Source organism: Peromyscus californicus, unplaced genomic scaffold (genome assembly GCF_007827085.1).
Source record: "Peromyscus californicus insignis strain IS unplaced genomic scaffold, ASM782708v3 Scaffold_7__1_contigs__length_154581171, whole genome shotgun sequence".
Classification (NCBI taxonomy): Eukaryota; Metazoa; Chordata; class Mammalia; order Rodentia; family Cricetidae; genus Peromyscus; species Peromyscus californicus.
In genome coordinates this window covers 94,540,915-94,565,181 of record NW_026294595.1, presented here as the reverse complement: position 1 = coordinate 94,565,181, position 24,267 = coordinate 94,540,915, and the positions used below count along the sequence as shown (strand labels likewise).

Genomic DNA, 24,267 nt, shown 5'->3' with positions numbered 1-24,267 from the left:
TCAGGAGTTAAGAGCACTTGCTGCTCTTGCAGAGGACCTGGGTTCAGTTCCCAGCACCCATATGGCTGCTTACGATTTTACTCAAGTTCCAGGGGATTTGGTACCATCTTCTGGCCTCCCTAAGAACCAGGCACACACACACACACACACACACACACACACACACACACACAAAATGCATGCAGGTAAGACACTCATACACATAACATAAACATAATAAATAGCCAGGTGTGGTGGGACCTGCCTTTAATCTCGCACTAAAGAGACAGAGGTAGGGTGTTCACTGAGTTTGAGGCTGGCCTGGTCTACACAGTGAGCTCCAGGCTAGCTAGAGCTACATAAATAGCTCTAAAAATAGATAGATGGATGGATGGATGGTGGATGGATGGTAGGTGGATAGATGGATAGATAGATAGACAAAATCTTTTTTTTTTTTTTACTACACAGAGAAACCCTGTCTCGAAAAACCAAAAAAAAACAAACAAAAAAACAAAAAAAAAATCTTTTTTTTAACCAAAGATTATTTCTTCAAGTGTAGATTATATCCTGGTGTGGTGTATAACTATCCTCAGAGCCATGCAATCACCGTCAGCTGTGTCCCTTGCAAAAGGACTGTCCCAGCTGGGCCTTTTAACTATTTAAACCCCTTCCCGGAGGGAGGAGTCACAAGACACTCCCCTGAGTATCCCTCTATTCGCTGTAATTCTGCCTTAATTTGCACAAGACCTTAGAGAGGGGCTAGAGCGTAAGGCCCAGGAAGACTGGGGTGGGGGGCTCAATCTCTGTGGCTAAGAAGAAGCCCTCAGCCTTGCTGGTGCTTTCCAGTGCTGCCTTTTGAGGGGAGAGTCCTCACACCCGTGTGAGTAACCCCTCACCTATGTATGCTCTGTAAGGAAGCCCAATAAACTCTAGGTTCTCCAGAGCAAGTTTTGGCAGAACCGTACCTTGGTTCACCCTTGCAGTTTTAGTTTCAGGAGGAGTAGATGTTAGTTGTTTGTCTGTATCGTGCCCCGCCCCCAAACACACACACAAAGGAGTTTTAGCAACACCTGGGCACTTTGAACCCAGCTAGCAATTAACTTCTGAGTGAAGAGTGCAGTTCAGCTGGCCTACCACCAGGGGGCGATGTTGTGAAGTAACTCCAGGGAGTTTGCCTGACTGACCCTTGGTGGGTGAGTGATAGCGGTCTTCAAGAGAACAGACCGTAGCATCACTCTGTAAACCTTCCCACACAATATGCCCCTTTAAATTTTTATTCTATTTTATTTTATGTGCGAAAGTATTTTGCCTACATATATATATGCCTGGTGACTGAGGAAGTCAGAAGAAGGCAGCTGATCCCTGGAACTGGAGTTACAGATGGTTTTGAGCCACCATGTGTGTGCTGGGAACTAAACTTGGGTCCTCTGCAAGAACAGCAAGTGCTCTTAGCCACTGAGCCATCTCTCCCGTCTTACAATATGTCCTTAAACTCATGAAGCAGTCTTGTATATTAGTTTGTAACCAGTGTTTACATATGTATTCAAAGGAGAACTTAATTTAAAGACAAAATATCTAGGTGAAGCCTCACATCATACAAGTGGTGCTTGGGATTTTGTTCTTCTCAGCTGGGATGCGCATCAACTGTAGATAAGACAGATAAGCACATGTTAGTGTACTTGTGAAATGAGATACTAAGTAGCTATGGAAATGAACACTTTGTCTCACGCACAGCATGTGAATGGATTGAATAAATACAGTGCTGATTGTAAGCAGCCAGGCTTACAAGAATAATACTGATTGACTGCCTTTACATAAAGTCCCCAAAGAGATCAAACTCACTATGGTATAGGAACTCAGGATGTTGTGCCTTGAGGGACCAGGGGAGCCAGGATCGAAGGAAGCCCAGGATGTTTCTGGGTTTTGGTTAGTATTCTGTGTTTTGATTGGTGCACTGGTTATACAAGTATGTTCAACTTAGTCTGCTTCCTATTGCTCTAACTTATTATCCACAATCAAGTTATTTAAAGGGAAGAAATTTATTTCTTACACTTCTGGAAGTTGGGAGAGCCAAGGTTAAGGGGTTGCATTTGAGAAAGGCCTTCTTGGCTGGTGAGGACTCTGTTGTAACAAGTTGGTACGGCATGGAACGTCACATGATGAGAGGGAACCAAACCAGCTAAACTAGTTTTTATAACAGACTCACTCTGGAGATAACTCATTAACTCACTAACTCACTAAACTATGGGTGGGTTAGTCTATTCATGAGGACAGAGCTCATCATTACCCAATCACCTCCTAAATTCCAGTCACCTTTGCATATGATCTACCTATGACTTTGAGGATTAAGCACCAACGTTTGAATTTTGGGAAAGCAACACCCAACCACAGCAAACAGTGAGCATCTGTCCAGCTGCACACCTAGAAATCACAAGCCTCTGTGTCAGGCTTGGCCTAAGAGTTTTCTGAGGGGTTAGAGATGGGCCAGTGACTAAGAGCATGTGCTATCTGTTCTTGCAGAATGTGTAAAGGGTAAATATGTTGTCTTTTCTAGCAGAGGAGTAAATGAGACAAAGGAAGTACCATCTTTAAAGAAATTTGTAAAGGCCTCACTGGGCCAAGTCCTTCCCCAAGCCAGCACTTTTCTAAGATTACAGTATATGCTCCAGGTTGCACCCTGAGCTCACACGTTGCATTTTGCTTACCATGCCATTTGAGTCAGCCAACTGCATAAAACTGGGAGGCCATCTCTGACCACTTAGAGTGAGGCACAGGACCCATTTGTATTCAGAATAAAGCCCCGGTGAGATTCCAGCTGAATATGCTTGCTTGATCTGTAGAGGTAATACTTCCTGACTTGCTGAAATACTTTGGATTGTATGGTTATGTTCTTGGGACTCCAGACCCATCTCTAACATGAGTTTGGTTCCCAGCATCCATACAGAGTACCTTACAACCACCTTTAACTAGTTCCAGGGAATCTAATGGCCTCTTCTGGCCTCTGTGAGCACCTACACTCATGCGTACAAACCTACACACACACACACACACACACACACACACACACACACACACACACACACACACACACGTAAACTAACAAGAAAAAAAAGTTTATTGAAAGGAGTGTTTAACCAGCCGTGTTTGAGGGCCTACATTCAGTCCTCAAGACCAGGGGGAAAAGGGTATATTGCAAGAATCTGAGGGTCTCAACCTGTGCATAATGGGCTGAAATGTAGTGTTTGTGTCTAGCATGTGAGCGTCCTCATCATTCTCCCTTGGGTGGTGAGGGTGTGACCAGGACTAGTCTATCTTAGTATGTCATCTCCCTGGCACTGGGATTGGCGCAGGGCAGACACCTTGCTCAAGTGAGATGATCCGAGCCTGTTAATAAATGCCTCTTTGATGCTGGGATTGCAGGTGTGAATAGGACAGAGTCCTGCCGCTTCCGTCTTCAGCGCTCTGACGCTCCACTCCACTCTGCTCTGTGAGTCAGCGTGGAGCTTTCCCAACTAGCTGAAACTAGACGTTGCTGCTGGTGCTTAAGCTTCTCTAGTTTGTCTCTTGATGCCTGCAATTAGTCAGGATTAGTCTTGACTAACCTATGAGGTCGCTGGGCCACTGACTGACACGACAATAATAAGATGAAAAGTGGTCTCTTCTGGAGCAAGGGTGAGCAGAGGAAGGTAGCTGTCCTCCTGCATCAGGACATCTTCACAATGTGACCTCAATGCCCCGTACAATCCGGGGTGATAACCCCGCCCCACCCCCCAAGTACAACCGTGGAATAATTTCCTAACTTGAAGTTTAAGCTGAGATTATATTCTCTTAAATTCTCAGATTCCTTCACTCTGCGTCTCCCACCAGTTCAACTTGGAAAGAGTCTTTCTTCACTGGATAGCTCTAACGCTGTACCCTACCCAGGATGCTTACCTAGTTCAACAGTGTGACCCTGGCCTGCTTGGTCTGCTTTTGCCCTCAGGGCCACATGGTGTCACTGTTGAAATGCAGACAATATGTTCCCTTGGGTCTCTTCCCTTCCCCACACAGCACAGGCGGCCCACTGCTGAACAGCTCCCCTGGGGTGGCCCACTATCCTCATGAAGAGTGGTCTGGGGAGCCAAACTCGGCACCTCCCAGGGTTTCCCTGGAGACCAAGGCTTGGGGAGCTTCATAGACTTCATGTTCACAGCAAGAAGGGACACCAGAATCACAGTCACTTTCCCCAGCCTGCGGTACCTGATTCAAAAGGCCTCTCCAGGGCAGTCTCAGCCTCTGTGTGCCTGGGTTATCCTTCTGCCGCCATTCCTCCCCTAGAAGGAGGGAAGTCCTAGCTCAGGCCCAGAGTGTCCTGACTACCCACAAGATAGCAAACTCATAAGGAGTTGAGGGTGCAGGTTTTACATCCTCCAGCAGCCCAGGTCCAATTCCCAGCCCCCACATGACAGCTCACAACTGTCTGTAACTAGTTTCAGGGAATCCGACACCCTCTTCTGCCCTCTGTGGGCACCAGATACACATGTGTTGCATAAGCATCCATGCAGACAAAACACGTAATTTCTTAAATTAAAAAAAAATAATAAACTAATGCTTAGGCAGATTGGGTATCTGTGAGACCCCTCTCCATCTCTCGGATGGTTGGGTGGGAGGGCAACATTTCCTGTGGAATGAAGGACTCTACCATAGGAAGCACAGGGTCCAGCTCTCTGTCTGTCCTGATATGCCCTAGAGTTTTCATGGAGCCAGGAAGAGCACCGAATGATGGTTATCGGCCTGGATGATGACTGTACACAGCCTGTACCTTTACATAATCCCACCTCCTTTTCAGGAGCAAAATGAAGCAGGTTTTTTTTCCTTGAAACTGGAGCACTGGGGCAGAGCCCGCCTATACCCAGCACCACAGCAGCAGCTTATGTCCCCTGGGGCGCTACTTTAAGCCTCTTTCAAACTGAAACAGTTTGCCAAAGAGTCTCAGCTCCTTCTGGGGGACATGTGAAACTATTTAGTTTTTCCAAATAACACTCACCAACTGCATTTTATCAGCCTCAATCCTACTACTTACAAATATTCCAGTATCGCCGGGCAGTGGTGGTGCATGCCTTTAATCCCAGCACTCGGGAGGCAGAGCCAGGCGGATCTCTGTGAGTTCAAGGCCAGCCTGGGCTACCAAGTGAGTCCCAGGAAAGGCGCAAAGCTACACAGAGAAACCCTGTCTCGAAAAACAAAAAATAAATAAATAAATAAATAAATAAAAATAAAATAAACAAATATTCCAGTATCACCAATAATCCTGTGGCATCATTCTGGGAGACACAAGTCTGCTTTAGTCCACCCAAGCCTTTTAGAGACAAGTGGTCAGGTGTTCTGGAAGGAATGGGGAGTGGAGTGGGTTCTAGTCACCCAATGTGGAGTGTAAGAATGCCCATTGGAGTTGTTGCTTTGGCCAAAGTTGTAATTCTTTTGATTGACTTTATTTTTTTATATGTATGTATGTATGTATGGATGCATGCATGCATGCATGTATGTATGTAGATTCAGTATGTCATTCCACAGCAATAAGCAAGACAAGGCCTTGAGACACCCCTTTAAAACAAGCTTAGAGGATTCAGATCTGCAAGCATGAAAGGTCAGCTGGGTTCCTCTCTGCCCACAGGGTGGGAATCACAGTAGTTCCCTCCCCTCATTCTGAGTCCCTAATTATCCCCATTTGTGCCCTCACTGCAGTCCTCCTGTGGCAGAGCTCTGGAGCATGGAGCACAGTAGGGAACTACGGCCCAAGCAAAGGTCTTGAAGGGCAGAAGGAAGAAGAGGGGGAAAGTGGGCTGGCAAGATGGCTCAGCGGGTAAAGGTGCTTGCCACTAGGCCTTGATTGCAATCTCCAGAACCCACCCCTTGGAAGGAGAGACTGGAACTTCTTAAGTGTATTGTGTGTGACTCCTTCCACAAAAACTAATGAATAAATGCACATTTTAAAAAGAGAGAAAGGAGGAAAGAATGTGTGGCATCGTGGGAACTACCATGCCTGACAGGAACAATTGCATGGAAGGAAGATTTATCCTGGCTCATGGCTTCATGGTTAAGTCCATCACGGCAGGCAAGGCATGCTGGGAAGGTTGGGGAAGTTCCTGATGAAGGCTCCTTACATGTGTCAGACTAGGAAGCAGGGAGCAGGGTCAGAGCCAGGGGTCTGGGTATCACCTCCAAAGGTCTATAATTGCTATGACTTCTGTCAGCTAGGCCCCACCTTCTCAAGGATCCACGGCTCCCCAAATGATGCCACCAACTGGGAACAAGTGACCAAAACATGAGCCTGTAAGGGATATTTAAGGGTTAAATCACAGAAGCATCCTTTGAGGCCTGGTCCCTCTAGCCTTCCAGGGATAGTGAGCTGCTCTCTACGGACCTCCACCATGCTTGGCCTATACTGTCACCTCTGGCCATCACACACACTGGCACCAGATCAGACCCATGGCCAGGCTCTAACTGGTCAGCTGCCTGTACCCATACACCCATTGTCATTCTAGGTCTTACCTGAATGGGTGGAGTGGGCAGAGTGCTAAGGAACAGAAGTTTGCCCACACAGGCAGAGAACCCAGCATGGAGGTGCCTAGGCTTCCTTTTGCCTCCATAAGGCCCCATTTACCTTTGCTTCTAGGGCTGGAGAGATGACTCAGAAGGTCAGGTGCCTGTTGTGTAAGCATGAGGATCTAAGTTCAGGTCCCCCAAATCCACTTAAAAGTGGGGCTCCACAATGTTAGTCTGTAACACTAGCACTTGGGGAATGAGGCAGAGACAAGCGGATCCCAGGAACTTGCCGGCCGGCCAGTCTAGCTGAATTAGCAAGCTCTGGGTTGAACGAGAGACCCTGTCTCAGAAGTAGTAAAATGGAGAGTGACTGAGGAAGACATTCAGAGTTGACCTCTGGCCTCCCTACATACTTGTCAACTCAACACGTGCATAAACACACACACACACACACACACACACACACACACACACACACACACGCATGCAAGAAAAAAAATTAAGGAAGTCTAATATCTCTCTCTCTCTAGATATATAATAAAATTATATATCTTTCTATATATAAAATCAGGGAATGGTTTAGAGAAATGTGAACACATGGGTACAAGTGTTTCAATTATTCATCTTCAGTTATTAGCTGTCGGGAAATCTCACCCAGGTGCCCCTCTCTCATTATGAAATTCACTTGGAATCAGAGGTTTTCTGGGTCTTACTGTGGCTTTCTCTTTAACTGCAAGACAGCCTGGCTTCAAATGCCCGTGTAGATTAGATTCCTTCGTCCACAGATTTTTTTCTCCCTCTCTCCAGCTTTCTCTCTCCTTTGTGACAAATAAAATAGAAAATAAAATGCTATAGACACATCTGGTATTGCCCACTGGCTCCAGCTTTCTTTTCCTATTTGTTGGCCTGCACTGGCCACAGCCCTGCAGGCTCCAGACCCCCGAGGAATGGAAAACCTAAGCAAATGCTTTGTTAGGGCCCTGGAGAGATGGCTCGGCCTCAGCAGTCAGGAGGGCGGCTGCTATTCTAGAGGACCTGCCTTGCTTTTGATTTTGTTTTTTGTGATTTTTAAACGTAATACCATGATGCATTCTCCTTAAACTTCTAGACATATCATTTATCAAGCCAGAGAAAGATGAATGAAAGGCAGGGTAAGTGATCAGTCTCCACCCTCACAGCTCTGAGCCTAGAGGTGGATGTTTGTTTTCAGGGCTCAAAGTAGAGATCTGGGGGCTCTGAGTAACAACAACAGCCAATCAATGGCTTCCCCTTCCCGGGAATGTGAGTCTCTTTCAGGGCCTGCTAGCCTCAGCCTCTTCACCATCCCCCCTCCCTTCTCTGTGACATATTGAGTTTCGCACTTAAAAATAGCTTCTCGCAGTGCAGAGCTGGAGACGGCTCCGAGTCTGAAGCAAAGCCCTGAAATGCAGGTCTCCTCTCACTGTACTGCCTGGGCACAGTCCTAGCTGCCTGCTGACCCTCTGCACAGCAGGGAACCTGTCTTTCACCAGCAATGGCCAGGGTGCCTGAAGCGTTTTCAGAGATAGGAGCTCCCTGGTGAAGCTGTGAACCTCCACCCCTCCCTCCTTAATCACTCACCTGATTTCTCCAGGAGGAACCTGATGGCACCATTCCTATCTCACAGAGCTCCTCAAGTCCCCGTGGATGCCCCACAAGGATACTTTGCTCTTGAGAATCAGCTTCAGCTCTGTGCAGTCTATCCCGCGCTCTAATGAAGTGAACATGGCTGGAACGATCCAAGCCCCAGAAGGCCACCATGGCCTAGAAACCAACATGTTCCTCCCAGAGAATCCACAAGGGGTAGAAGACGGTAGGCCAGGAAGAAACTGCGGATTTGAAGATACACACGACCTGGAGACTGCTGCATGCCCATCTCTCCTTCCCGTGGCTCCTTGCGGCTCTCAGGTATGTCTGTGTTCTGAGGGGAAAGACTCCTATCCCCTTAAGCATGACCACCCCCCTTTCCCTGACTCTGAATAAGATCCCTTGCATTCTTGTAGAGTCTAGAGGTCATATTTTATTCATTTTTTTTTCTGGAGATGGCCCCTCCCCCACCCCAATCACCTCCCTGTCCTTAGCTTCCTGTGTTCAGAAAACCAGTTAACAGAATCTGTAGCCTTTTACTGAGTGCCTTCTGTGTATCTGATACTCTGCCAGGCAGGGATTCATATCTGCATCTGATGAGACTCTAAAGCTTGGAGACATTAGTCAGCTTCTTTTTTTTTCTTATTTTTTAGGATGTTTTTAAAAAAGCTCTGTGTATGTATGTGTCTATGTGCATATGTCATGTGTGTGCAGTTATCCACAAGGCCAGAAGAGGGCGTCCGATTCCCCTAGAGCTGGAGTCACAACCCCAGGTGGTTGTCCAAACACAGGTCCTCTGGAAGAGCAGCCAATGCTCTGAACTGCTGAGCCATCTCTTCATCTCTGTTAAGGAACGTTTTCAAGGTCACACAGGTGGTTTTGATGGCGTGGTGGTTTGAATATGAATGGCCCCCATAGGCTCATACATTTGAATGCTTAGTCACCAGGGAGTGGAACTCTTTGGTAGATTTAGAAGGATTAGGAGATGTGGCACACACTGGGTGCGGGCTTTGAGGTTTCAAAAGCCCATGCCAGGCCCAGTCTCTTTCTCTCCCCCTTTGGATCAGGATATAGCTCTCAACTGCTTCTCCAGTACCATGCCTACCATACCTGCCACCATGCTTCCTGCCATGCTAATAATGGACTAAACCTCTGAAACTGTAAGCCAGGCCCCAATTAAATGCTTTCTCTTATGAGAGCTGTTGTGGTCATGGTGTCTCTTCACAGTAATGGAACAGGGACTAAGACAGATGGGTATCTATTTCTGCCCATGAATTACTGAGAAGAAAGAGTAAGGTCGTGCTTGTGACGGACCTAGCAGAGTGCGGTACATACCGCACCAAGTGCTCAGATACATAGTCCACAGGGGCACAGCAGCGTCATTCATGAGGCCACATGAAACTCAGAGGGAGTTTGAGGGAACATACTGATTTAGTCTTCTCACAGCCCTGCCTAGGGCAGGGAAGGAAACATCTTGAATAAGTTCCATCTGATAAATGTAGTATTGTACAAAAGCCAACGGGTGCCTTTGGATAACATCGGTTACCTTTCTCTGCCTCCCTTTGTGTGAGTTCTCCAGCAGCGAGCCTGGTCTAGGCCTTACTCACAAACAGCATTAGGCCAAGGACCCCTCCCCTCCTACATGCCTTACTGGTCTCTCTCCTCCCCTCTGTCTGGTCCCTGGCTTGGTGTTGGATCCATCCTGAGCCTCAACCACAGGGTCACCGTGCCTATTTCCAGAAGATGCCACTTCATACATGTATCCCAGCACCTGACACACCCCGCAACTCAGCCACACAAAGTAACTTGTGAGGGACGCTGAGGGGTGGCCCAGCCCTCATGAGAACCTGGCTCCACCCCTTAACCAAGGTGACTGCTCTGCGGAGGTATGGTCACTCTTCTGGTGACCCCTCTCTGAGTCACAGGTGATGAGCAGTCAAAAGCCCCCAGGATTCCCCTCAACTTCTCTGCCCCACAGGAGCCTCCCTTCCCCCCCGTCCCCACAACCCCACCATTCCTGAGATGTTAGTCCTTTCTCTCCTTCCTCTTCCTGTGTCTGGGAGGCCAGGCGTTCTCCTGCTATGCAGAAAGGGGAGGCCGGGACTAGACCAGCCTTCTCCCCTTTTGCCTTGATAAAGAAATCACTGGCCTGTCCTTGCCTGCCCAGCATCCTGTACCTCCTGACTCACCCTCAGAGGTGCAGCTAAAAAGTTATGGCTGCAATTAAAGCACAGTAGTTTATTGGTCTCATTAGAATGGTTAAGAGCCTGGGAATCAGACGGGGCTCCATCTCTTCCTCTGTCGTTTGTCATCCTGTTACCTCAGAAGAGTTCCTTAACTGCTTGGGCCTCCAGTTTCCTTAGCTGTGGAGAAATAGCAGGTAAGCCGTTGATAAGCTGCTTAGCCCGGCGCCCGGAGCCCCTGCGGTGAAGCGATGGAGTCTCTGTTACTGTTTCTTCTTTCTTTCTTCTTTGCTATTTTCACACGCATTGGGCTCTAGGAATGAGGTGGTACCCATGATGCCCTTATCCTTTTTCTGTCTCTTCGTAGTAGAGATGCCACCTATCTGGGACATAGACCACCACAGAAAGACATTTAATTTCTTATTCTTTATTTTATTACTTAATTTTTATGAATATCATTTCATACATACAATACAATAAAATACATCTAATGTTATTTAATTTTTAATTAAACAAGATTTACTTTTTTTCCCATCATGGCCACAGTTTCCCCTCCCTCCTCACCTCCCCATCCCTCCCTCCAACCTCCCTTGTTCCCACCCCTCAATCCACTCCTCCTCTGTCACCATCCAGGAAAGGGCAGGTCTTCTGAGTATCAATAAAATATGGCATAACAAGTTGCAGTAAGACTAAGCACCTCCCGGTGTATCAAGGCTGGGCAAAGTGACCCAGTATGAGGAGTAGGGTTCCAAAAGCCAGTAAAAGAGTTGGAGACAACCCCTGTCCCCACTGTTAGGAGTCCCATAAGAGGACCAAACTGCACAGCTGTAACATATATGTAGAGTGCCTAGGTCAGTCCCATGCAGGCTCTCTGGTTGCCGGTTCAGTCTCTGTGAGCCCCTACAAGCCCAGGTTAGTTGGCAGTGTGAGCCTTCCCATGGTGTCCTTGACCCTTCTGGCTCCTACACTCCTTCCTCCTCATCCTTCACAGGATTTCAAATTCCCATTTGGCTGTGGGTCTCAGCATCTGCCTCCATCAGGTGCTGGATGGCACCTCTCTGATGACAATTGGACCAGGCACCAAGCTGGTCACAGGAGACGGCCAGTTCAGGCTACTTATCCATGAGTGCTAGGAGTCTAACCTGGGATCCTCCCCATAGACTTCTGGGGGATTACCCTGAGCCAGGCTTCCACCTGACTGAAAATGCCTTCCCCCCAGCAGTTCCCCTTAGTATTCTTCCCGTCTACTCCCGACCCCAACCTGATTGCTCATATTCCCATCCCCATCCACCCTCCGTCTACTCACAAAATCTTTTCTATTTCCCCTTCCCAGGGAGATCTGGGATGTCTACCCTTAAACCCTCGCTGTTACCTATTCTCTCTGAGTCTGTAGAATGTAATACAATTATCCTTTACTTTACAGCTAATATCAACTTATGAGTGAGTACATACCATGTTTGTCTTTCTGGGTCTGGGTTATCTCACTCAGGATAATTTTTTTCTAGTTCCATCCATTTGCCTTCGAATTTCATGATGTCATTTTTTTTTTTTTACTGCTGAGTAGTACTCCATTGTGTATATGTACCATATTTTCTTTATCCATTCCTCAGTTGAGAGACATCTAAGTTGTACCCAGTTTCTGGCTATTACAAATAAAGCTGCTTTGAACATAGTTGAGCTAGTGTCCTTGAGGTATGATTAAGCATCCTTTGGATATATGCCCAGGAGTGGTATGGTTGGGTCTAGTGGTAGATTGATTCCCAGTTTTCTAAGAATCTGCCATATTGATTTCCAAAGTGTCGGTACAAGTTTGCATTCCCACCAGCAATGGAGGAGTCTTTCGCTTGCTCCACTTCCTCTCTAGTATGATCTGTCACTTGTGTTTTTGGTATTGGCCATTCTGACAGGTGCAAGATGGAATCTCAGAGTCATTTTGACTTGTATCTCCCTGATGGCTAAGGATGTTGAACATCTCCTTAAGTGTTTCTTGGTCATTTGAGATTCTTCTGTTGAGAATTCTCTGTTTAGATCTGTACCCCATTTTTTAATTGGACTATTTGGTTTGTTGATGTCTAATTTCTTGAGTTCCTTATATAATTCTGGAAATCAGCCCCCTATCAGATGTGGGGCTGGTGAAGATCTTTTCCCACTCTGTAGGCTGCCATTTTGTCCTATTGATGGCGTCTTTTTCAGTTTCATGAGGTCCCATTTGTTAAGTGTTGATCTTAGTGTCTATGCTATTGGTGTCCTGTTCAGGAAGTGGTCTCTCTCCTGTGCCAATGCTTTCAAGGTTACTTCCCACTTTCTCTTCTATCAGGTTCACTGTATCTGGATTTATGTTGAGGTTTTTGATCTACTTGGACTTGAGTTTTGGGCAGAGCTAGGGTAAACAAGATTTACCTTTAAAGTTTTTCTCTCTTCTCTCTCTTTTTTAGTTTCTATTATTATTATTTTTTTAAGACAAGGTCTCTCTATATAGCCCTGACTCTCCAGGAACTCACTGTGTAGACCATGCTGGCCTCAAACTCACAGAGACCTGCCTGCCTCTGCCTTGGGAGTGCTGGGATTAAAGGTGTGTGCCACCATGCCTAGCTTAAAGCCTCTTTTAAAATATCCTGGAATGAGGCTGAAGAGATGGCTCAGCAGTTAATAGCATATAATACTTCTCCAAAAGGCTCCAGTTCAGCTCACACCCACCTTGTATATGTAGAAAATGAAACTACTAGAGAATAGAATAATGGACACTAGAGCCCAAGAGGGCATAAGGGGGGCAGACGGAGGGCAGATGGACAACAGACAAGGAACAACTGGACAGGAGGAATAAAATAACTTGTCATGCAGCACAGGAGGAGAACCATGATGTCTCAGGAGATGTGACATCCTCTTCTGGCTGCTATGGGCTCCTGTACTCACATGAACATACTCCTAGAGATATACACACATGCACATAATTAAAATAAGTCTTTAAAAATAAATAATCAAGTCTGTTTAGAGGTTAGAGTGATAGCTCAGTAGTAGAGCATGGGGCCCAGAGTTAAATTCCCAGCATCAGACACACAGACACAGACACAGACACAGACACAGACACACACACACACACACACACACACACACACATCCCTAAACAAACAAGCAAAATTATTTTTATTTTAACACAGAGCAACTTCATATATTTATGGGACATAGTGTGTTATTTAAATAGAAGTACCTATCACCTTAGACATTTATCATTTCTTTATGTTAAGAAGATTGAAATTCTTGTTCTAGTTATTTGGAAATATTCCCTTAATTGTCGTCAATTATGATTACCCTCGTGTGCTGTAGGACAGCAGAAGCTATTTTATCCCCCCTGTCCAAATCCTCCCCTTCTCCCGTTAGCCCCCCTCCCTCCCTCTTTCCTCCCTGGCCTCTAGTGTCCACTATTCTGGTCTCTGGTAGTTTCATTTTCTACACATACAAGTAGTTTCTTAAAATGTTTGGAAAATGTTAAGAGGCAGATACACTGCAAACCATTCAGCCCAATACAATACTCCCCCTTCAGGTTTTTCCTTAGATAATGTTTATACAATTATGCTTATAATACTTAGGCATATCTATCTCAGGGTATTTTTTTAGAGTAAAATTAAGGTATATTTTCTAGATTAGAGCCTAAAGTCCATAATTACATTTTGTGTTTCTGGGTGTGGTAGTGGAAATCAAACCTAGGACATCAAAAATGGTAGGTAAGTGCTCTATCAAGCAGCTATATCCCTGGAGCTTCATCCTGATGGCTGGCTAACATCCCACAGTGTGCATGTAGGTACTACAATTTATTAGGTTCTATAGTGAATTGTCAATTGCCATGATATTTTTCAGAGACCTGTTAGGTGGTCATCCATTAAGACCTTGTGAAATGTCTAGATATTAAATGGCCACAGCCACAGCCAGCTCTGCATGAGGGCAGGCTTGACTGGGAAGATGTGGGCCCATCTCAGTGGAGTCCTTGATTATAATCACATGGTATGGTAGCTTTTGAAGGAACAGCCCACTAATTTTCAAATGGCTTCTTGTCAGTTCTCTATTTTGGCCTTTGGAGGGTTCTGTCCAGGACTATCCCTGGGTACTGTTCTTTCTTGACAGCTCATCAGGCTGACTGGGCCCCACTCTTTGGAGTTGCATTCCTTGCCCTATATTCTTGGGTAACTCTTCCTAGGCTTGCCACATTCTCCTGAGAAAACCAGCAAGCACTTCAGAACAAATTCATTGAGCAAATATTTATTGAGTTCCCACTATGTGCTTAGGATTGTTTTAGTAGTGGGAGACAGCGCTGAGCAGGTCACGCAATATCCAGATCATGCCACCTACATGTATGTCCTCACGTCGGAGAGCCTGAAAAGAGCTCCAGTACTATTGTGATATCAAAAATAAACACACAGCAGCAAGTGCCTAGCAGCAGAGCGGGGCGGGCAGGTGGATTGTTAACATTTGAGTGAAAATCTTCAGGATGAGAAGAATGGCGGGGGAGTGTTCCAAAAAGAACAAATTACTAAGCATAAGGACGGTAGGCACAAGTTTCATTGGTTCTAGAAACGTCAAACCCCAGTGTCTGGTGGGCAGAAAGCAGAGGAAGAGATCACGATGTCAGTGGTCAAAGGTGAAGTCAGAGCTCTCTGGTCCAGATGCTGCGGAAGCAGTGTTAGCTTCCTGCTGAGGTCCAGGGAAAGCTGCCAGAGGGCTTCAACCCGAGAGGCAATTTCATCTATGTGTGGTACATACTTGGGAGGTTGGCGGAGGATGCCTCCCGGTAACAGAAAAACAAATATGGCAGCTTTAGCTGTGGCCTGATGAGGGGTGGTAGAAAAGAGCAGATTCTGGACTCTTCAGAAAGTAGAGCCTACAAGACTCAGCTCTACGTTGACTGTGAAATAAGCAGTCACAGATATTGCTTAGTTGGTTTTTTAAAATTTTATTTATTTATTTATTTATTTATTTATTTATTTATTTATTTATTTATTTATTTATTTATTTATTTGCCTTTGTAACTGCAGGGCCCCATTACTCAGGTGGGAGACACTAGGGTAGAAATAGCTTGGGGTAAAAGGGACTTGAGATTTCTGTCTTAGACATTTTCCGTTCAGAGAACTAAGCCCAGGGCCTTGCACATGCTAGACCATGGTGTCCTACAACTGAGCTATATCCCTAGTCCTTGTCCTGGACATTTGCAATTTGAGAAACTCTCCAATAGAAATGACAGGTGGACAGTTGAAAAGTTGGGAACACAGTAGAGAGATAATCCGTGGGAACATATGAAGCAGAGTATAGATTTTTTTGAGACAGGATCTCACGCATTCTAAGCTGGCACTGAACTTGCTATGTAAGTAAGGATAGTCTTGAACTCATGATCTTGCCTCTCCCTCCCAAGTGCCGGGGTTACAGGCCTGTACTACACTACCATAACCAGTTTATGTGGTGCTGCAGGTCAAACCCAGGGTTTCTCCCCATGCTAGGCAAGCTTTCTGCCAACTGACCTACATCACCAGCCCCCAAATACGAACGGCTTTTAAAGCCATGGCACAGGGTGAGATTTGCGATGGACTGGGCAAGGACAGAGGAGGCAGAATTCTGCACTCTCCTGGCGTCTACCATCAGACACTCGGCTGCAGAAAAATCATCAAAAGAGACTGAAGACTGGATGTGGTAGCACATACAGTCTTGCCACCTGGGAGGCAGAAGCAGGAATGTTGGGAGTTGAAGGTCAGCCTCTGTCTATACCAAGACCTGCCCCAAACTAAAGCCAACAAACATGCACACGTAGAACGAAAAGACACAGACAACAAGGTTGGAATGAACCAATGAGGAAGTGTGTTGGGAGCCAAGAGGTCTTTGCTCCAAGCATTCCATCGCACACTGCTGTCTTCCTGGGTGCAGAGGAGGTGGTCCGGAAATACTTTTAGAAAGCTGCAACTCCAGGGCCACTTGCTCACACACCTTCCCTATTACCCAGCAGATGCTTGGGTGGCTGGCTGCTGTCCTAAGATGCTCCCGGCTTCCCACTATCTCCAACATCAAAGTGCATATCTGCACCTGACTCCAGAGGCAACACCCCAGCTCCCACCCTGCAGGGTTCACACCCTGTGGTCCACAGCTCACACCCTTCCCTCCTGGCAGGACCTGCCCAGCTCTGGGCCACCTACGCACAGTGAGGCAAGCTCATTCCACCTCTTTTTCCGGATTCTGCCTTCCTGGAGTCCAAGTCTGTCCTTCACACCTTGCCTGCATGTCAATATCCAGCTCAGGGCTCAGGCACTCTATCAATGTCCATTTTGGTACCTGACGGAGTTTTCTTCAGGACCATCCCTCTGGGTTATATCAGGTCACTGAAGCCTGATGGGTCCCATCCTCCTCACCCTTCTGTCCATTCCATCACCGTATCTAGCAGGTTCTTCTCGGACAGTCTTGAATCCCTTCACTTCTCATGACCCTTGACCCTGGCCTGAGCCATCATTTTGTTCTCTCCCTCAACCACTTGCAACTCCTCTTGTGTTCCCGTCCTGCCAAGCCTACGCTGCCCCCCAAGCCAGAATACTTTTACAGCATCTCTCTGCTTAGTACCTCAAAATGGCATCCATCCCTTAGGATAAAAATGCAATTTTTTTTTTTTTGCCATGGCTTTCAAAGTCATGTGTGAACCACCTTCTGGATTACTCACTGTGGCTCAGACACAGGTGTAGAGCTGCCTGCCAGTCTTTCTTGCCTCTCAGCTCATGTGATGTACCCTTTGTCATGTGATTGATGTACCCTTTGTCTGGCTGGCTCTTGTCTGAAGCCCACACACAGCTAAGTGCTAGCCTTCTCTGAGCTGCTGCATAAAGGCTACCTGCTCTGGGAGGCCCCGATTCCTCCCCTAGTCCTTCCTGTTGAAGTCCTTCATGGCACCCTGCTCTTCTGCTTACTACTTGCATGGCTGCTACCGATAATGCTTGGTGTTTATATCTAGTGAATCCACGTCACTGGGAGATGCAGCAGCTGTCACATTAATTTTGATATCTGGACTCCTTAACAACATAGTGCTAAGCACTGGCAAGGCATTCAAATATCTTTGTCATTAATGACTGAAGCGTTCCCTAAGGTCTAGAGCCCACCTGAGCTTTGCATTTCTTGTCCTTCAAGTTCTCTTACAGTTAGTTTGTTTTTATTGATTTGTTCTGTAGAAAAAAATAAGAAAGCCATCAATAGCAAATGCTATTAAGATTTGTTATAGGCAGATTCTGCATGGTAGTCATGCAACAAGTGTGTGTGTGAGAGAGAGAGACAGACAGACAGACAGACAGAGACACAGAGAGACACACATAGAGACACAGAACATGTGAGTGTTCTGAGTGTATAACCTTACAACTAGCCTGTGAAATGAAGATTATTGACCCAGTTTTGCACATGGAAAAAAATGAATCAGAGAAAAATGATTGCCTAATGCTACCTAGCTAGACTCCAAGTGTGCTCTCCTTTACGTGAGGAAACCTCTTCTTGGTGAGGTCTCTCCAGCCATCTGCGGGGTTGTTTGCTGTTGCTGCAGGCTTTTGGTCAGAGGTAATCTTGGGTTTGTTTTGTGGTGCCCTCCACCTCCACACTGCAGGTGCTCCCTCGACACCATTTGTGCCACTTGTGAAGGTGTGTCTACCAGCAGGTGTGAGCTGCTGGGCAAAGGCTTCCATGTTTCTGCCAAAGTTGTTTGAGAGATGAGTTATAGAGCTAACTCTGAGAAAGGTAAGCGGTCACCCCAGATCCTCACTTACAGGGGCCCAAAGGCCTACCTTCCCCAAGGAACTCCCTCTCTGGGCTGTGTTGGCCCTGCTCTGCTCTGTCCTTCCTAACTGGTGAAATTGCTACAGTTACCATTTGTCACAGGAGGTATCCAAGATTAGCCTGGCTTCCAGAAGGCCTCTCCTACAGGTGCCATGGGCAGCTGTAAGGATTACAGTTGTCCTCAGAATCTGGGGCTTGGCAAGAAAGTAACAGAACTGCAGAGCTGAATAGATGGTCTAGATAAAAGGTCAGCCTCCTATACATCATCCAGATAAAGGCCAGCCTCCTATACTTGTCCAGATAAAGGCCAGCCTCCTATACATCGTCCAGATAAAGGCCAGCCTCCTATACATCATCCAGATAAAGGTCAGCCTCCTATACTTGTCCAGATAAAGGCCAGCCTCCTATACATCGTCCAGATAAAGGCCAGCCTCCTATACATTGTCCAGATAAAGGCCAGCCTCCTATACATCGTCCAGATAAAGGCCAGCCTCCTATACATCGTCCAGATAAAGGCCAGCCTCCTATACATCATCCAGATAAAGGTCAGCCTCCTATACTTGTCCAGATAAAGGCCAGCCTCCTATACATCATCCAGATAAAGGCCAGCCTCCTATACATTGTCCAGATAAAGGCCAGCCTCCTATACTTGTCCAGATAAAGGCCAGCCTCCTATACATCGTCCAGATAAAGGCCAGCCTCCTATACATCGTCCAGATAAAGGCCAGCCTCCTTGCCCAGCGCAGGAGTCTTCTCAGGGTTTTCTAGGCAGATTCACTCTACACAGTTCCCAGATGTTTTGTCTGAGTATTGCTTGTTTTTGTTTTCAGGACTAAAGTTCAGGCTAGGCAGGCTCTCTACCACTGAGCTTTCCCTAGACCTCTTCTCACTTTTATTTTCAAAGTTTGACTAAATTTCCCAGGCTGGTTTTGAACTGGCCCTGTAGCTCAGATGGGCCTTGAACTTATCCGCCTACCTCAGTCTCTTAGATGTCTGGGATGCAGGCCTGTACCACCAGGCCTACCTAAGGGTAGACATTTGTAAGAGAAGGAGAACTCAGATGGTACATAATGGGTCAGTTGCTTCCTTCCTTGGGTGGAGCCACCTGATCTCACCCGTGCCCCTCTCAAAGGATAAGACAGTCTTCCCATGGACTTCCTTTTTTTGGGTTTTTCGAGACAGGGTTTTTCTGTGTAGTTTTTGGTGCCTGTCCTGGATCTTGCTCTGTAGACCAGGCTGGCCTCGAACTCACAGAGATCCACCTGACTCTGCCTCCCGAGTGCTGGGATTAAAGGTGTGCGCCACTGCCGCCCGGCCCCCATGTACTTTCTACAGGATTGATATATATAAATCTGTGGCTTGGTGGCTTGGAATATGGTGGGCATGAGAAAAAATAAGTAATCTTGAAAGGGCCCCAAGTTCTAAATATATCATTTTTTTGCTTCATTTATTTAGCATATAATAATTTTAATCTAATTTGTTTTTCTGTTCATATATTTCCAATGTGGACATTATAACATTATTTTAAAAGTTTACTAATAAAATAAAATAAAATAAAGATTACTAGTGATCTTCTCATCCAGGGGTGACTCATGAACCATCACTGTGTTTTCTTCTAGTCTTTTTCCCAGGCATATACCTTCATAGAAATGAATGTTGCTTTTACGTACACATATTAATTATGCAATATTAGATTTGTTTGGAAGACTAATTCTCCCTATTATTTCCCTCTGTTACTAAGAAGTAATATATGATTGAGGTATATTATTAGGTATATAAAATTAAGTTTCTGGTTTTGAGACAGGGTCTTTCTATGTAGTTCTTTCTGGCCTGGTACTTGCTCTGTAGCCCAGGCTGGCCTCAAATTCATGATAATCATCCTACCTCAACTTCCCAAGTACTGAGTTTACAAGTGTGTGCCAGGACATCCAGCCAGATTTCTAATTTCTGATGTTAATAATACTGCTTAAAGCCCCAGAAAATGTGCCATTAATATGCAAATTACAACAAGGCCTCTTTCTTCTGGCCAAGCTTCAGAAAATCCAACACAGTAGAGATGCCATGGGTGTACTGAGTGGGGCTGACTGCTGTCTCTATCCATCTGCAACTAAGTTAGAACCTGGCCGACAAAACAAGCACAAAAAGGTCACGAGAGTAACGCTAAATTTAGCACCTTTGAGGGTGTGTGTAAGACTTCATATTCAACCAGTTCCTAGGAATAGAATTGCTGGGTCTAAAGTTGTGCAAGCTTTACATGTTAAGATGAACAGGGCTGGGCAGTGGTGGCACACGCCTTTGATCCCAGCACTTGGGAGGCAGATGCTGGTGGAGCTCTGTGAGTTTGAGGCCAGCCTGGGCTACATAGTGAGAACTTGTCTCAAAAAAAAAAAGAAAGAGGAGAGAGAGAGAGAGAGAGAGAGAGAGAGAGAGAGAGAGAGAGAGAAAAGAAAGAAAGAAAGAAAGAAAGAAAGAAAGAAAGAAAGAAAGAAAGAAAGGGAGATCACCGAATCACCTGCAAATGTCTGCCCTCTCTCCGCTGGAGCAGCAATGCTTTGCCGAGTCTCTTCACCACCTCCACCCCAGTCCTATCAACTTCTCCTTGCCAAGTTGATAGACGGAAAACGGCATTCATTTTTTAAATTCTTCATTATTAGCAATACAGTCTTAAGAATTTCTTGGATGATCCATTTATTCCCAAACTTTTTGAACGAGATTCTCTAAGCAGAGCTTTTAAGTATCTTAGTGCCTGGGTCATACATCCCACCAATAAATAAATACCTCAGAACATCAGGAAGCCAAGCAGAAAGAATTTTCTTTTAAGAGCTCCAGACCATTCCAGTAGGCAGAAAATCTTTCTTTAGTCTTTCTATGGGGTGCATGTGTGTTGAGGGAGGAGAGTGGATGCATGTCAGGGTACAAAAATATAAGTGTATATACTCATGGAAGTCAGAGGGGAACCCTGGGTAATAAATATCTCAGGAGCCCTCCACTCTGTCTTTTTGAGCCAGGGTCTCTCTCTCATTGGCTAGGAAATCATGAACTAGATTAGGTTGGCTGGCCAGTGAGCCCCAGGTATCTGCCCGTCTCCACCCGCCCAGGCTGGGGTCACAAGTGTGCCTAGCACAGCCAGCTTTTTTTGGTTTTGTTTTTTAGTGTGGGTTCTGGGGATTGAACTCAAGTCCTTACGTCTGTAAGGCAAGTCCTGGACTGACCGACAGAATTATCCCTTCTTTTCAGTCTGTTCGTTTGCTTTTTAGTATTTGTTTCAAAGAGATTTTTATTTGCTGGGAAAAATCATCATAAATTTTGCCTTTTTTGTCTTTGCTTGTTTGTTTTCTTTTGAGACAGGGTCTCACTGTGTAGCCCAGGCTTTACCTGCCTCCATAGTGCCAGGATTACAGGAGTATGCCACCACACCCCGTCTCTTGACAAATATTTATAGAACTTGGTCTTATTCTGTATGGTTGTCTTAACATAAAGAAGCTTAGTGTGTATACGAATATGGTCAGAATTATCTACTTATTTCCCTTTATTGTGTCCCGATTTACTTTTTACTTTTTGTTTTGTTTTTCAAGACAGGGTTTCTCTGTGTAGCCCTGGCTGTCCTGGAGCTTACTCTCTAGACCAGGCTGGCCTCGAACACACAGAGATCTGCCTGTTTCTGCCTCCCAAATGCTGGGATTAAAGGTATGTGCCACCACCACCTGGCTACTTTTTACATTTTTAAGTAAATACTTTTTACACTTTCGTGTGGGGAGGCGGCTGGGTGATGGTTCCACGGCTCCAATGTGGAGGTCAGAGGACAACTTCCAGGCTGTTCTCTCCTTCCACCAAGTGGGTTCCCAATATCAAATTCAGGTCTTCAGGCTTGGAAGCATCTGAGAAATGGTTCGTTAAGACAATCCAGGTTCGATTCCCAGCACCAACATGATGGCTTACAACAGTTTGCAACTCCAGTTCCAGGTGATTCAACGCCATCTTCTGACCTCCTGGGGCACCGGGGCACACAAGTGTTTTACACACACATGCAGGTAAAAAAAAATTCATACACGACACATAAAATAACAAAATAAATAAATCTAAAACAAAAGTTTTGAACTTTATTTTGCATTTTTCACTGATTTAAAAATATTTCAATAATTTATTTTTATTTTATGTGCATTGGTGTTTTGCCTGCATGTGTGTCTGTTGGATCCCTTGGAACTAGAGTTGTAGACAGCATTGAGCTGCCACGTGGGTGCTGGGAATTGGACCCAGGTCCTCTGGAAGAGCAGCCAGTGCTCTTAACTGCTAAGCCATCTCTCCAGACCCCCCCCCTCCCCTTTTGTTGTTGTTGTTGTTGAGATAGAGTCTCATGTAGCCTAGGCTGGTCTCAAACTCACTGTGCAGCCAAGAATGACCTTGAACTTCTGACCCCTGGGATTATAGGTATGTGCTACCATACCTAGCTTCATCAGTTTCATATCTGACTTCCTCATAAATGATAATTAAAATAATAATCAGTTGAAGATTGAGATATGGTTTTAACTTATTTGTCTTTAAGTAGCAAAATGGGAACAGTGGTTATTTTTCAATATAGTTTATCATATAAGCCATCATTTCCCAACTGGGAAGCCGTTGTTTTCATGTGTAAATTTCCTGTATAAATACCAGTATGATGGCTTTCTGACTCTTGAGGCTTTAGATACTGTAGCTTTAAAATGCATTTATTAGAATAAATAGAATTATTATTAGAATTAATTTTTATCCTTAATTGTATGTATTTTAAAAGTTCACTGAATTTTTTTCTCCATTTTTACTCTTCTGCATATATTTTAGAATCTTTTGGACCAATACTCCCCAAAGTTGGAAATATGATCATGTTAAACATATGGAATGATTTAGGAAGATGTTACAGTATTTTTTTTTCTTCAAGTATGTGATGTCTCCATTTTCCAAGTGTTGTGTCTGTGAGGAGCTTTATAGCCTTCTATGGAGTTTCTGTACTTTTTTTATAGTTTGGATGGAATATCTTCTCTCTCTCTCTCTCTCTCTCTCTCTCTCTCTCTCTCTCTCTCTCTCTCTCTCTCTTTCTCCCCAGGGTCTTTTGTGTCCTTAGCAGGCCTGGAACTCACCATGTAGACCAAGATGGCCTTGAACTCAGAGATTCCATAGCCTCTGTTTTCCAACTGCTAGATTAAAGACATGTACCACCATGCCCAGCTTCAGAGGATATTTTTTCTCTTGTGGCTACTATTTTTATGGGAAAATTCAGAATGTTCATTTATTTTTATAAGCATCCATCTTTATTATACCATCACTAGTAAATGTATTAGATTATTTGTCACTCATTACCATGGACATGAATAAACCAGATCTGTACTTACCAAGGCATGTGACTCTCTCAAGCAGAGAAGTGGAGAAGAAAATGTGTTTGTAGCAGATTGCACACTCAACATTCCTGGTGGTGGTGGTTTTGAGACAGGATCTCACATAGCCTGGGCTGTCCTTGAACTCTCTATGGAGCTGAAGATGACCTCAAACCCTCAATCTTCCTTTCTCTTATCTCTCAAGTGCTAAACTTACAGACATGGGACCCCACATTCAACTATGGAATGCACAGTCTTAAAGGATATCATTTATAGACCATTTAAAACACTCAAAATGCTACCAACTGTAGCTTGGAAATCCACTCGTATGCGGAGAAAGAGTGAGGAGTGTGGATATCCAGGGCTGTAGCAGATCGGGCTTTTCCTGGGAGGACACAGGGAATGTGGCAAGTGGCTCCTTCCCCTGGGGGCTTCTATTCTCTTCCAGTGTTGTTTTTTCAGGTGGGTAGCAGATTGTCTCCTGGGTGTTCGCTTGATTGTTCTTTATCAATTTCCCATATCATTACTTACTACATTTTGAAAAGGAGGAACTCAGATTAGAAGATACACAAGTAAGGCACGCTTTTCTAGGGGCAGAAAAGCAAGTCAGCTTCTGCCTCTTCTCTCTGACCTCTCCCTGACCTCTCCTTGACCTCTCCCTGACCACTCTGGCTTCTCTCCAGCTTCTTCCTGCCTGAAACCTTCAGAGTAGAAGGCATCCTGAAGCCCAAGCGTTGAGATCACGTGTGAACCCTTTTGGAACTTTGATTTCGTTTAATCAATATACATTTTATTCAACATGTAATAATTATCCGTACTCCTGGGGCATTTGGAAATCCTTATCT

The 24,267-nt window shown here is 45.4% G+C and overlaps 1 protein-coding gene across 3 annotated transcripts in view; it reads left to right on the top strand.

Annotated features, from left to right (window-relative positions):
- The first annotated feature begins 7,870 nt into the window (after positions 1 to 7,870).
- Positions 7,871 to 24,267, top strand: part of Pla2g4e (phospholipase A2 group IVE) — a 72,867-nt gene continuing 56,470 nt past the window's right edge. For 2 of the 3 annotated variants that reach the window (XM_052723135.1, XM_052723134.1), the window contains exon 1: positions 7,871 to 8,430. In XM_052723135.1, the coding sequence (XP_052579095.1) occupies positions 8,391 to 8,430 (40 nt within the window). In that variant the 5' untranslated portion in view covers positions 7,871 to 8,390. The remainder of the gene's footprint in view (positions 8,431 to 24,267) is intronic. The other variant, XM_052723133.1, reaches the window with a different exon arrangement.